General features: G+C 34.3%; 1 protein-coding gene across 1 annotated transcript in view; it reads right to left on the reverse strand.

The window, feature by feature from the left end:
* The window catches only part of AKAP9 (A-kinase anchoring protein 9), a gene marked incomplete at both ends in the record, with an annotated part of 122,282 nt that overhangs the window by 53,136 nt on the left and 54,896 nt on the right, over nucleotides 1–14,250 (reverse strand). The window contains 10 exons of the mRNA XM_082014838.1: nucleotides 1,092–1,316; nucleotides 2,309–2,680; nucleotides 4,236–4,328; nucleotides 5,181–5,277; nucleotides 8,473–8,671; nucleotides 9,110–9,215; nucleotides 10,491–10,588; nucleotides 10,971–11,109; nucleotides 12,792–12,871; nucleotides 13,654–13,867. Coding sequence (XP_081870964.1) covers nucleotides 1,092–1,316; nucleotides 2,309–2,680; nucleotides 4,236–4,328; nucleotides 5,181–5,277; nucleotides 8,473–8,671; nucleotides 9,110–9,215; nucleotides 10,491–10,588; nucleotides 10,971–11,109; nucleotides 12,792–12,871; nucleotides 13,654–13,867 — 1,623 coding nt within the window. The remainder of the gene's footprint in view (nucleotides 1–1,091; nucleotides 1,317–2,308; nucleotides 2,681–4,235; nucleotides 4,329–5,180; nucleotides 5,278–8,472; nucleotides 8,672–9,109; nucleotides 9,216–10,490; nucleotides 10,589–10,970; nucleotides 11,110–12,791; nucleotides 12,872–13,653; nucleotides 13,868–14,250) is intronic.

Raw genomic sequence — 14,250 nt, forward strand, 5'->3', positions numbered from 1 at the left:
GCATACATTCCTATGTGGTTCTATGGATAAACCATCCTTGGCATTAAAAAATGGAGAAAAGCCAGCAGCATAAGTTCTACTTAACATTTTTCCTCAGTTTCAGGAATTTGTAACCCCTGATGAAAGACACAGCTGCAAATTGTCAAAGAGGTAAAAGGAAAAAGGATGTATACATTGAAAGGAAAGATTATCAGGATAAGCGATAGAAATACACCTACGAAGCAGCTAGGAGAAACAGACACCTAGGATACAGGTGGCTGGCTCTAGATTTCCCAACTCCTTGAGCCCAAACTTAAACAGAACAGAACCAGGTCTGTTCTGAACCTTTAGATAAGGTCTGAAGGAACCTAAAGCTCCACTCCACTGTGAAATCAAAGAATTTGAGAGTTCACTAATTACTATTTCCATGTGCATTTGAGAGTTCACTAATTACTATTTCCATGTGCATTTCTGTAATGTTACATTGTTGAAATTAAATCAGAGCAAGGCAGATTCTTCTGGATTCTGTTTGTCTTTCAAGGGAAGGAATCCTTGAAGACAAGTCTATAAATGACAATATTTTTGAAGACTTAATTATTAAGATAAATTAATGAGTTTCATTAGCATACTTACTATAGACTTTGAATAGATGCAGAGTGACAGCAAGTTAAATTTAAAAAGGCAAAGAAACAGCGGAGTTTCCCACCAAACCCCACAGATTTTGTTTCATTCCAACAGTGAGTGAGGACTTCATCTCCCATAAAAATAAAACACAGGGCCATATATGTGGAAGGTGGCATGGTTTACAATGGCATCTGCACTCACTCACTCTTCTGGCTGCTGTGCAGCACTGCAGGCTTCCTCCAGGTTGGCAGCAGTCTAAATTGATCCATCACTGACTGAGCTTTGATTAAAGAAATATGCCTTTTATATATACATGCATATAGGTGTTTGTATATACACACACACAAATAGATGTGTGTGTGTGCATGTAATTTTGTAATAGTAACAGTAAATATGTGCATGCCTCTCAATATATAGAGAGGTACAGTATAAATAAATATGTCTCCTTGTCAACCCATGTTAATTCTTTGAGTCAAACCCCATATTACCTCAGCTAATTGCACTTTAAGACTCTCAAGCTCTGCTAGGAGATGCTCTTGATTTTCTTTTTGACGTTCCATTTGCTGCATGTGCCCTTGTCTCAATAACTCTGTTGCCTGCTGATGTTCCTGATATTGCCGTACTAGCTCCTGTCGCATGTCTTCCAAACGTTCCTCATATAATAACAGCTGACTTGATGTTTCTGTGTCTGATGCCATAATCTCACTGCAGCACTGAAATATTGGAACTATTTTAGCATTTTAGGTTCAATTACAGTTTCTAGTAAACATGTAAATAAATTTTAGGAAATACTTTCACAAAATAAAGTAGCTATCACAAAAGCATTATCTTGTTGACTGCTTCTTGGTAGGTCCAGGCTTAGAACTATTCTCCATTTAAAAGACAAGTTTTTTAAAATAACTGTGAACAGTGTTAACTCTTACACTTTTTAGCTAGCAGGGATCTCAACAGGAAATGCAGTGGCAGACATACATGCTTTTGAGTGTGCATGTGTACAACAAGAGAAGCTTTAGAGTGCAGTATCACACAAAACAGGAATATTACAGTTTAGTCACTATTAAGATAATATCACTATTAAGATAATACAAGATCAGAATATTTAACTGTTACACAAATTTGAAAGCGTAATTTTTGCTTCAACTAGTGCCAAATTAAAAAAAACATTAAGCTTAGGATGAAATTGTGAAGTCAAAATTTATGACTGCTTTTTACCACATTTATTCCACACCTTATCCCCCACCCCATGTTTGTGAAATGCTAAATACGTATTTTACATATTATTTTATAAATTTTGTGTTCAGCTGATATCCTTTATCACAAGGAATTCAAACTCTTTGATCACTGTTTTTAACCTGTTCCTTGTATAAACACTAGAATATAACCTAGCTTACGAAAAGTCTTTATACAATTTATTGCCTGCAATACAGTTTTATCCATGAAATAGAATAATCTATTTCCATGTAATAGTCCTCCTTCAATGTCATATTCCTTTCCTCACAGCACAGCATAATGCATAATAAGTCAGGAGGAACACAGGAAATAAGGGTAGATAATTTAGGTCTGAAGTTGTCAACCCTTTGAAAGGGAAAGGGAAATATTTAAACAGAATTTTCACCTTAATTTCTTTCTTTGCAGTTTTCTCATTGAAATTAATTGTAAATTCATTAGAAAGATTATTCAATTACGTTGGTTTTTTTATGCTTACCGGTGTTTCTTCTGCCGTAAGCCCTTTCACATGGGAAAAAAGTTCTTCAGAAATCATTGATTCATGTGTGGTCTGTCCTAATATGCAACCAGGCTTGCTATTAGAATGAAGCTGTTCTACAAGCGAGTTGATCTCACCAGACTCTTCAGAGAGTTCCTTGCAAAGTGATTTCAATTCTTCTTCATGTTTACTGTCTTTTTCTGTTGCTTTTCTAAGATGGCCGTCAACCTCTTCTTCACTACACTGCATTTTAATTTCAGAATGCGTTCCATCTTGATGTACAGTCTGTGCTTGTTTTTCTTCTTCCTTCTGCCTAGCAATTCTTGACAATTCAGTCTGTTTGGCAAACGTTACACTCATTGACACAATAACCTGAACAAATAAGAAAAAAACTGTATTAGTTTATGCTTCACAGCATCTCCTACTGCTGAAGGAATCTCATTGTTGATCATCAATAATATATATCTAAAAGTACTAGAAGTTCTGAACTATGATTTTTTTTTTTTTTACATAGGAAAACAGAAAGGTAAAAGAACATAAACATCTTGTCAATCTCATCAACAGTCACATCTTAAAATACAGACATGCTGTATTTAGTGTAGTTTAATAAACTATGATGCTATTTTCAATTAAAATATATTATTTAGCACCGAATTATCTAGTTCTTTTTAAGAAAGATTTCATAAGGTAAATTTTAAAAGTCCTGGCATACTGACGTAAGTGCAGCTGTGCTAAGCTTCCTCTGTCTAACCAGGCAACCTTTGTAAATATTTCACTGACATGGAATTTTGGGCTGTATAAAGACAGCAGTGCCATGTGCTTGATACTCAGCACAGGAATTTTACTTGACCAGAAAGAAACTTCTACTGGCATTAAATAGCTGCAGTTTCAGTTACAACAAGCTAGTAACTTTTGAATCATTAAGTATCTCCTTCCAATACAACCAATCCCTTTGCCAATCATGTGAGCAGTTCTTTTCTAGTTTTATAGCATAAGCTACAAAAACTGTGAAAAAAGTAGTATAATAAATACAGAAGTGTTACACTTGAAAACACCTAACTCTTGTTTTCCAGAAAATGTGAGTATGTCTTTTGAACTTAAACAGGCCTTAACAAAACCCTAGCAAATCATGTACTTTGCTTTCTCATGAAGAAGGGTTTTCTTGGCAGCACATGAGAGAAATGGAACTTCTACTTCAGAAACATGGATTACTTAAATTAGTATCATCATCTAGTGCTGGCTATAACATTCTTACTAACTGTGACTGAAAACCTTTTTAAGTACTCCTTTTGGTTTGGGGTTTTTTTTTTAATTTATGTTAATTTATTTTTTATTGATACCATCATATAATGAAAGCAGAGATAATTTTTCATTCTGCAGAGAAGTGAAAAATTTTTGGAAGTCAAGAAGTAAGTAAATCCACAAACAATTTAATATACTCTACCTATAAAATCTTATGTTTAGTTCTCATGTTTTAGAGAAAGGTCACCAGATCCAAATAAAAAGTATACATTTTACACAGTATATTAAAAAGCACAATAAAATATAATCAGAAAATAGTGTGAAACTATAAAGTGCAAAATCTTTTGAACTGATTAGCTGTTAAGCCTAAAGTAGCAAGAAATTCACTCTCTAAGCCTCTGGATTGTCTAAATAAATTCTAACGTCAAGTATGGTTGCATGCTGTCTATTTTTTTGGAAGTATTAAAGCAAAACACCACCACCACCCCTTACATGAACAGAAATTATGAGTTAGGAATAGGAGAGACAACTAAAAAAAGACAAAATATTTCAGAAATCTTTTTTTAAAGACTTTCTTCTTTCAGAATCAGATATGCTGTTGCAACTGTCTGAATTGTCAGAAACGGCAAATGAAAGCGACAATATTTTTAAAATATATTTTAAAATAACAAAACAAAAATAATACCTTTGCAATTTCTTCTTCTAATCTTTCTTGGTACTGTTTTTCTAGCAACTGAACATCATCCAGATCATTTTGCATTTCAATTTCACTAGCAAGCTGTAAGAAAACCATTAAAACTCAGATCATGGTTTTTGTGCTTTTACTTCATTAGTTTTAAAAGTCTCAACCTGAGAGATATTTTTTTTCCTCAATTAGGTTATCTTCATTTCATGTAATCACATAATTTTGTACCACAACATAAAAGAACCAGGCAAAGAACTTTGCCTTGTTTCCACTTCAAAATTAGTTCTAAAAGTTGAGTTTGCAACAACTGTTCTTCCAGCACTATTTGAATTGTCAAATGCAGAGAAAACAGGTAAGAAAGCACAGGATCATAGTATAAAACAGCATCACTATTTTTCAAAATGCAGCATCATTGAGCCAGGTTTCCATCAGTATTAGGGGAGGAATGTACGCAGTCTTTTCCATTTGCATTTGGTTTCTAAGATCTTTGGGATTACTTTTTCAATTTTTTTTCTGAAAACTGTGCACTCTATACTTAAAAAGTGCTAGGATTTCACTTAAATTGCTCTTCTTCCATAACTAGTGTTTAAAGAAAAGTTACAATATTTTAGACTTCTGAAGAAATCCCAGAATTTGAACACTAATTTTTCTCCACTTCAGTAAGTAGCCTAAACCAAATGTCTTGTTTCAAAGAAACAAATAAAATAAAATAAAATAAAGAAAACCCAGAAACAATAGAGCAAGCTTTATTCCTCATAATTTCCAGAAATGTTTTTCAGCAAAATTTAAATCTTCTTCCTCTAAGATGGACTGCCTAACAGTATAGCTGATAATTACTTTACCACTACCAAATGCTAGTTCATATTTAAATTTCATCTTGCAACCCAAAGCATCCAAATTATATTGCCCATTTGTATATTAGCTGTCAACTGAGTGATACGATACCTCCAGTGCTTCGTTTGTTCTTTGCTGATGAAGATTTTCAGTGCGCTTCATTTCCCTGAAGACTTCTTTTAGCTTTATTTGTGAATCTGTGGATACACTAAAAATGTAAAAGAAGCGGGGGGGGGGAAATATCAGTATTTCAATATATCTTTTTTCCCTCTATTCAAATATGCATTATATGAATATACATACATGTTATATATATTTAAAGACAGCAAATATTTTCTTCAGAACACACCTACTCCAAGGCCATTAATTTCATATACTCAACTTTATAATTCATCTGCCTTCCAAATGCCAGCTCTTCCTCTCAATGTAACACATCTTGACACCAGTTTTGCCAAGAATTCACAAATAACTTATTTAAAGCTGCTTGAGACTATTTCACGCTCAATAACTATATGCAGTTAAGGTGGAGACAAAAGTGCCTGTTTGAATCATAAGGATATGAAAGAAACCAGAATGGCTCTGTGTATGAAGCCATAAAAACACCTAGAACATGGTTATATTTATTTCGATTCTCTTAAATGGATGCTTATGAACAGGTGTACTGCTTCTTTCTTGAGTTATATAGATGAGGCATACACATGAAAACAGTTAGAAATCCAGTATGACGCATTTTATATTTAGATAACAACATGCTGAAATATATTGAGACTGTCTTTTCCAGCAGAACTGCTCTATATTGTCAGAGTGCCATACGTCAGTAAAAACCGAAACACCACCACATAGCACAAAACTCTAGCTCACCTTTCACTACATACTAAAAATACTTAACAGAAATACACTGCCAAAAGGGTAAGATACAGTATCAAACTACCTGAAAAAAGAATCTCTCCTCTAGTATTTGTGATCTGGTACCACAAAGACACAAATCCTTTGCTAAAGGACAGGGTACGAAATAGATTAAGTTACAAGGTAAGTTTATTGTCTTTGAGACTTACAATCTTAACTACACTAGGGTTTTACAGAGATCATGAAGCTTTTCTCCTGCTCAAATCTGAGAGCTGGTTTAGATAATCCTGAAATGGAGTCCAGAGTGGTAATTTTACAGAATTTTTGTCATTTTTAACTACAAAAAGTAACACGTTATTTTTAGCGTTCATGTTTCATTTGGTTAATGAACAGTAGCAACTGATTTCCTTTTTATTTTTTCGCCTTTTCTGATGTTGCAATAGAATATACCACCAGATGAAAACGTCACAGAAAAATTCTTAGGCTTGGCCACGGCTATACTTCTACTTAGATCCTAGTTTAAAAGATGCTGCAACAAACCAGGTATGGAGACTGAGTATGTAACAGATCATTCAACAGGTTACTGACTGCAGCACTGAAAGACATGTTCAGGTTTGAGACGTCAGGAGACAGACCTCCATTCTAGGTTATCAGAAACTAATTTATGTATTGATCTAGGAACTTTTCCTGTAAAACCCCAGTTTCATTTTAATGTTTAAAACCTGAACTTCAGGTATGAAAGCTAAGAGAATGTAAATATTAATGGGAATTTTTTTCTCCATCTGTTAGCTTACAGATACTGATAATTGTTCTAAATGCTCATTAAACATATGTAAAATGAGTTTTGAGTATTTTAGGTGAATAGTTATCATGGACTAAATCAGAACACTAACTACTACCCATTTAAAAATAACTTAGAAATCGTACATGAATATTGATAACTCGTCCTGGCCAACACACATACAGCAGTATACAGTTTCACAAAATGTATTTTGAAAATGCTCATAGCTTGTATTTTTTAAAAAAAGGATTAAAAAATAATTGATTAAGAAGGCATACAGTCCCTTAAACCTGAGCTCTGGCTAATAAATGCATATTGATTCTACAAGGCAGATAGTGGAAAACAATGATATAAAGCCTGAGTCTTACAGATGCATAAACATTTGTAGAACTTGGATCTCTTATTCACGTCAAAACAAGTATATACAAGTATTAATTCATATGAGGAAAAAAAAATGGTTATTTTACTTGCCACCTCCAGTCTAGAAACATATTTTAAGGAATGAAAGGAAAACAGCTTAAAAGTTAGAAAAACACAGATGGCTGAGAAAAGGCTGTGATCAAACAATAAGGGAAAAACAGCTGTTTGGGTTCTGATGGGTCATGGTTGAAGGAAAACACTTTTATCTTCAGTTCTCTCAGCTTCTAAGGATTTATCCTACCACAGTCCTCCTGCTTTTTAAGAGAATACTGTGGTGAGTATATAAAATATTTAAGAATTTCTAGAAACATCTAGACAATTTTCTCCCCTTCTTAGTAGCACTTCCTATTGCCACTTTGTCTACCCATTTCCCTTTTACAGTTGGGCACTGGTCTGACTAACAAACCCTCATAGTTCTCTCTCACAGGAGGGAAATTCAGATGAAAGAAAAATGCAGAGCAACTGAGTGGAGCTGTAGTATAGTAACTGAAACAAAAGGAAGGACTGTGAGGGTGAAAAATGGACAAACAGGAAACCAGAGATGACACTGAATAGAACACAATCAAAAGCACCCACCACTCCTTGAACACATCCAAGACAACAGTGAAAGAACCAGGGAACACAAGGACGCTCCACAGTTGTCAGGATCCCCCCAAGACACTTGCACCTCTTTCACGTTTGAATGGCCACAATGGTCAGGGCCAGGAGGAGGCTGATGAGTATGTCCCATGGCCCAGGACTTGGTGAAAGCCAGAACATGTTAAGTGGACCTCAACTCTGCCACAAAATTTATTGCTACATATCATTCTAGAAAATCAACAATTTCATGCAACTAAGCTACATGAGGTTTCTTTAGATGTAAAGATGCCTGGAGTTTCAAGGGTTAAAAGTGGTCTGTTGAGTTGGAAGTTTTGAAATTACTGCTAAAAAGCCCAGAGATATGAAATTATATTTATGCATTATTCCAATTATCAAATCTTCCTCTATTAACTATAAATATGTAATAAATTCTCAATGCTGCACTACTTGTCTGCAATGTTTATGTAGTTTCTTCATAACACTTAACAACTTTTGAAAGAACAAAACAACGTAAGAGTAATGCTTTTATAAAGAATTTCTCAAATCCTTTATTATCTATTTATTTTCTTTATCTTACTATTTTTATTTTATCTTATTTATTTATTTTTTATTATCTTTTTAAAAAATTTATTATCTTTATCTTATTTTTCTTATTTTCTTTATCTTATTATAAATTACTCAAAAAAGTAAAACATGTAGTTTTACACAAATGGTTATTTGAAATATTTCTTTTTGTATGCAGTGCAAAGTTATAAGCATTAAAGAACCAATTAATACCTCATGTGGTCAGAGGATACCCCAGCACTCTGAAGCTTATCCTTCAAATGGACAATCTCTGTAGTATTCCTCTCTTCACTTTCTTTCAGCTGCTGTTGGAAATAGGACCGGAGGTGTTCCAGTTCCTGAGCATGCTGTTCTTCAAGTTGTGTTTTAAGGTTTTCGAGCTCCTTTGAACAGTATTCTTGAATCTTAGGATCTACATGTAAGTTATTTGAAGGGGTGGGTGGGAATAAATTACAGTAGTATAAATTAACTCTCTCCCAAGTTATTAAGTGATGGGCTGAATAATTACTGTAGTTAAAAATTTCTTCTGATATCATAATAATTACTTTTCCATAACAAATAATTATAACTTAATCTTCCATTTTGAAAATTTGTATTTGATATGGGTAACAGAACTTTAACTGTGGAAAACGGAAGAAGACTAAACCAAAACTGTTTCACAGAATATAATTCCAAGATATTTTAGAGGTTTAAGAAAATTAGAGTATCATACTTAAATACATAAAATCTGCAAAAACCTCTTATGTGCTTCAAGTTGTAGTACGGTATGAACCAGTTAAAATTTAAAGTCATTGTCTTCTCTCTCTCTCTGAATATACATACATTAAAAACAGCATATGCATCTTTTTACCCATTAGACCCTGTGAAGGGGTCTGCAGACACTGCTTTCTTGTTTCCAGATGGCTAGGTGCTTCTTCTTTCCTACTTTCTGAAGAAGATAGCCATGGTTCTTTGACCTAAAAAATAATCAAGTAAATATAAATGACAACAACTTGTCTAGCAATAATGCAAAAATATTAACTGTAAACATGTAAGTAAGGTTGGTAGACAATGCATAAGCGAGTGTAACCAATGTAACTATGTGTTTCATGTTACAGCCTGAATGTATACATTTATAGCTAGTTGATCAGACTGTGCAGAATGTCCATTGTAAATCTCAAACTCCTCTCTCTGGATATAAACTGTTAAGTTATAATTCCTCTGACTCCAAGAATGAGAAGAAGAAACTAATATCCTCCTCAGACCCAAGATGCAGTTTTCACATACAAATATTTTTTTGTACACTTATATCCATCACTACATGTGACCTGCAACCATCTCTAGATGTAATTGGTTAGTGTACTCTATTTAATACATGGAAATACCTAACTCCACATATACTGATAAAATTTGTCTTTAGGAAACCCAGGCCCCTGAGATAAGTGTAAAAGTTTGTAGCAAGAAAGACAACCTTGGCGGAGGAGGATCAGGTTAGGGAACAAACTGGACATGAACAATTTGGTGGTTCCCGATAGGATACACCAAGGAGTGCTGAGGGAGCTCATCTATGTTATTGTGATGCCATTCTCAACTATCTTTCCAAGGTCATGGTGACTGGGGGAGCTTTCCGAGGACTAGATAAAAATCACTCCTTCCTTCAAGAAGAGAAAAAAGGAAGGTTTGAGGAACTACAGGCAAGTCAACCTTACTTTGATCTCTGGGAAGGTGACAGAGCAAATAGTCCTGGAAACCATTTCCAAACACATGAAGCCAAGAAGATACTCCATTTGGGAGTAGTCAGTATGGATTTATGAAGGGGAAATCATACCTGATTAACCTTTTGACACCACCTCCCGTTACCTGCCCATAGACAAACTGATGAAGAATGGGGAGAGAGCTGGGAATGTGTACCCTGAAGAAGATAAGGTTGCCACTGGGATTGTGGAGTCTCCATCCTTGGAGACAGTCAAATTTCAGCCTGAGACAGTCCTGGGCAACCTCCTGTAGCTGATCCTGCTTTGTGCAAGTGGCTGGATTATATGAACTCCAGAGATGCCTTCTAACCTCAGCCATTCCATGATTCTGTGACATGGGAAGCAGCTTTCTGCATTTTATCAAATTGTTGCCTTGCTCTGCCACTCAACCAGGACACATAAAGACAACTTCAAACACATTCGTTGCTCATCCAGAGGAAATTCATGCAACAGAGGAAATTCAAATGCTCATACACTCACATGCTATAAAAAGTTTACCTGTTTACAATCCTTCATCAGCTGTGTTTGAAGTGCTTTCAGCCTACTGTATTCTTCCATTATTTTGCGTAAAAGTGCATCCATACGCTCTTGCACAGCTAAATTACAGAGATAACCAGGGACTTTAAAAAAAATGAAATAAAAAATTTACCATAAATTTTAATACAGTGAATTGTTCACAGATTTTCCACCGAAGAATTATCTGATAAACATTACATATTATTGAAACAAGTGAGGCCCCTTCTAAATTTTGGAAGCATTTTTATATAGTATTGATATATATGATTTTTTTCGTAGAGCTACTAGCTTCTTCTACAAAAGGAGGAGGAAAAAAACAACCCCAAAACTTTTTTCACTGATTTCCACTATAGTGAGAACAGCACAAGAAAATATTAATAATAATAAAAAAATAAGTGGTTCACAATAGTGAGGAAATCTCTAAAGCAGCTATTTAGGCACATGATAGTACAATGCCATTACCTTGAGCTTGACCTCTATGTATTGGTAATTCTACACTCAGTTTTTCTCTCACAGCAGTAGGTCTATGAAAAATATCCTGTTCCCCATCACCAACTTCTACAGAAGCTGAAGAATGTTCATTCTGATTGTCACACAAAACCTGCACAACAAATGAAATAAAAAAAAAGGGTGAAGAATTGTTTATTAATTTATCAATCACAATTCACAAAGAAAACAAGAAACATGGTGAATGGAAAGTAGTATTTTGTAAGTATTATCTTCTGTTGAAATGATGGCATAGATATTCTGCTGAGTCATAAGAATCTAGACAATCTTTAAAATTCCTGATAAAAGAAATAGGTATGGAACGACTTTTCAGCTAAAACATAAATACATATATTTTGGCATGGCTATTTAATTTGGAACTGCCCAGTATTAAAATCTTGCATAGAAAGGCTTCCTTTATTAATGCTGAAAGCAAAATTACATTGTAAATGTCTCACTGTCGTAAACTGCAATTTCACTTGGAAGAAGGATTCCCTAAGTCAGAAATGTGTATCTTTTTAGAGACTACAATTCATCTTGTTCTTAAGTACTGAACAAATAGGATAAAAGGGAAGGCAGAAGAAAACTAAAGCAAATCATAAACAGAATGCCTCATGTTTGTTGGTGCTATGTAGCCAGTAGAATAGCTGCCATATTTACAATGAGTAGGTAAACACAGGATTTATCCGTATGATTTCTGAAGATAAATGATACTTGAAAAGAAATGGCTTGCTCAGAGCACACAGTGGGATTCTTTATGTAAAGATTTTGGACTCCACAGACACCGAATTCAACTTAACAAAAGTAAAATCATAATCTCTCCAAAAGCTCAACATGGAATCATACAGATCGGTAGCATTCTCCCCATCTGTGAAACAACTAATGCCAAAGACTCTCAGTCAGTTGCTACATTCTGTGAGCTATCATGGAGTCCTGCTTAGTCAGACCCAGCATAGCCCCACTCCTATGCTGGCTCTCAAGCAAAAAAGTTCTGCTATACGCTTTCCCCAAAACGTGTTGAAAAAAGTCCAGCAAAGAAGGGAAAAAAAAAGCTCCACCAAAACCAACCAATCATTTGAAGTATTTAAGACTGGAAAAACATGGCTTAAAATGAATGATGAAAGTAGCTTAGTTTATCCAGAAATAAGTTTAGTAAGTCAAAAAGTACCCATTAAGGGCCATTGATTACTAGTACTCTGCAAAAAAAGATATGACAAAATAGTATGATTGGTAGCTGATACTAGAATACAAACTAAAAATAAGCTTCAATTTTTGACTATAATATTTAGTTACCGACAACAATACAGACAGCAATTTTGTTAGATTCTTAGACACTTTTAAGTCCTTAAATATATGCTGCAGCTAAGAAAGAAATTACTATATTTTTGCAGATATGAGAAAGTGATGCCCTGTGTGTCAATATGTGTGTGACATCAGACCACTATTAAATCAAAAACCAAATTAAACCAAATAACCAGAGACATAAAGCAAGGAAAAAATACTTCCTAACTAGCAGATATAAGATGAACATTAGATAGAAGATTAAGAGTTGGTATAAGACAGAACAACTGCTGGACAAGGACATAAAACAGTTTAGGATAAAAAAATACAAAAACCCTTGCAAAGTTATTTTGGAAGATCACGTTTAGCAGTCTCTATTTTTGAGATCAATGCAAAGATAAAAGCTGCAAAGAAAACCTGTTAAAAATTAGGTAGAAAAATATGATGACTCACTGTACACATAATTTTTCATTTTCAAAATTTCCATTTTAAAAAAGTTTTTTTGTTACGTCTTACCTGAAAAAGCCTAGAACATTCCTCAGTTACAGCTTCATTCAGCTTTTCTATAAGTCTTTGTGTAGATTTGACTTCATCATCTATGAATACAGATTATTCATATTATTTTTAAACACTAGATGCACAACAACTTTTCAAAGATCTAATTTCCTGCCTCAGTGAATTTTCCCTCTTCTAATCTTAGAAAGACATAGTTTTTTGTTCCCCTCTTTCTTGTTCCATCACACAGAGAGATTCAATTATTATAGTAGAACTGCATGTTCAAAAGGAGTAAGTGATAAGAAACGGCTTTGTGTGTTAGTGACCTTAGAAAGATCAAAATTTACACAAACATACTGGAGAGCAAAGAACTTATGCCAAAAAAATGACACAAGGGCAAATCATGGAATGACACAAAAAGTAGTGATAGAAAACCATCATGGTAACATAAAAGCTCACTGAGACAAAAAGTAGTAGCGAAGAAGCTTACTTAATGTGGGCAGGGAGTCAATGCAGGAATTCAAAGAACAGAGGATGAAACAAGCCTGAAAATATTTTGTTGATGCATTTGCTTAGTATTTCAGTAAGGAATACAACCTTATAGGTGAATCTATTCTATAGTTCCTTACAATTAATTGAACTAATACAAAGAGCAAAACGTGAGTTGTAATACTCCCTATTCCTGCTTTTTAAATATTATTATTTTGGGGTGGGTTTTTTTTTTAAGTACTCTGAGTAATAGACTACTTGTAATGTACCAAACAATTTGGTACAAAAACACTTCAATTGGAGAGCTACATGCACAAACACTTGTGCTTGTTTTCTTTTAAAGACACTATTTTTCATATCAAGACCTTCATTCCCATAGTTTTGGTCAAGTTACCTGCTTGCTGAATTTTCAATGTCTGGAGCTCCAGCTGATGCATTTTTTTAAGATCATTCATCTCTTGTAGATGACTATGTACAAGCTCCTCTTTAAGACTGCAAAGTGCACTCTCTTTTTCTGCTTTCAGGTATTCACGAACCTGGTCTACATGAGCTGAATAAACCAGGGATAGGCAAATGCGCTGTGCTTCCATCTGCAGCTGTAAATCAGTCTTTGAATAAAATACACATTTTACAAAGAGTGAGAAACAAAAAAGTCCTGAATGCTGCATATATGGTATACATTAGGTAAATTTAAATATACAAAGTTTGAAAAATTGAATTGTAACAAAATAGTGTGACATTTAAGGTAAAAATTGAACTAAAATCAACAAAACTCAGTATGTTTAAATTCCTATTTTGTAGCAATAAAAACCCAGCGAATTTTACCCTGAGGAAGTGAGAGTAATATCACTACCAACAGAGCAAGTTAAGAAAGTTCACCCCAAATACTGAAAAAGAGACTGTATTATTAGAAGACCTTAAAAAACATTGATTTCCAAGGCTTGTAGTTCTAGTCTGCACTTTTGGGAATGTTTTTGCTAAAGCAAAGATA

Source organism: Phaethon aethereus, assembly GCF_964289735.1.
Source record: "Phaethon aethereus genome assembly, chromosome: 2".
Classification (NCBI taxonomy): domain Eukaryota; kingdom Metazoa; phylum Chordata; class Aves; order Phaethontiformes; family Phaethontidae; genus Phaethon; species Phaethon aethereus.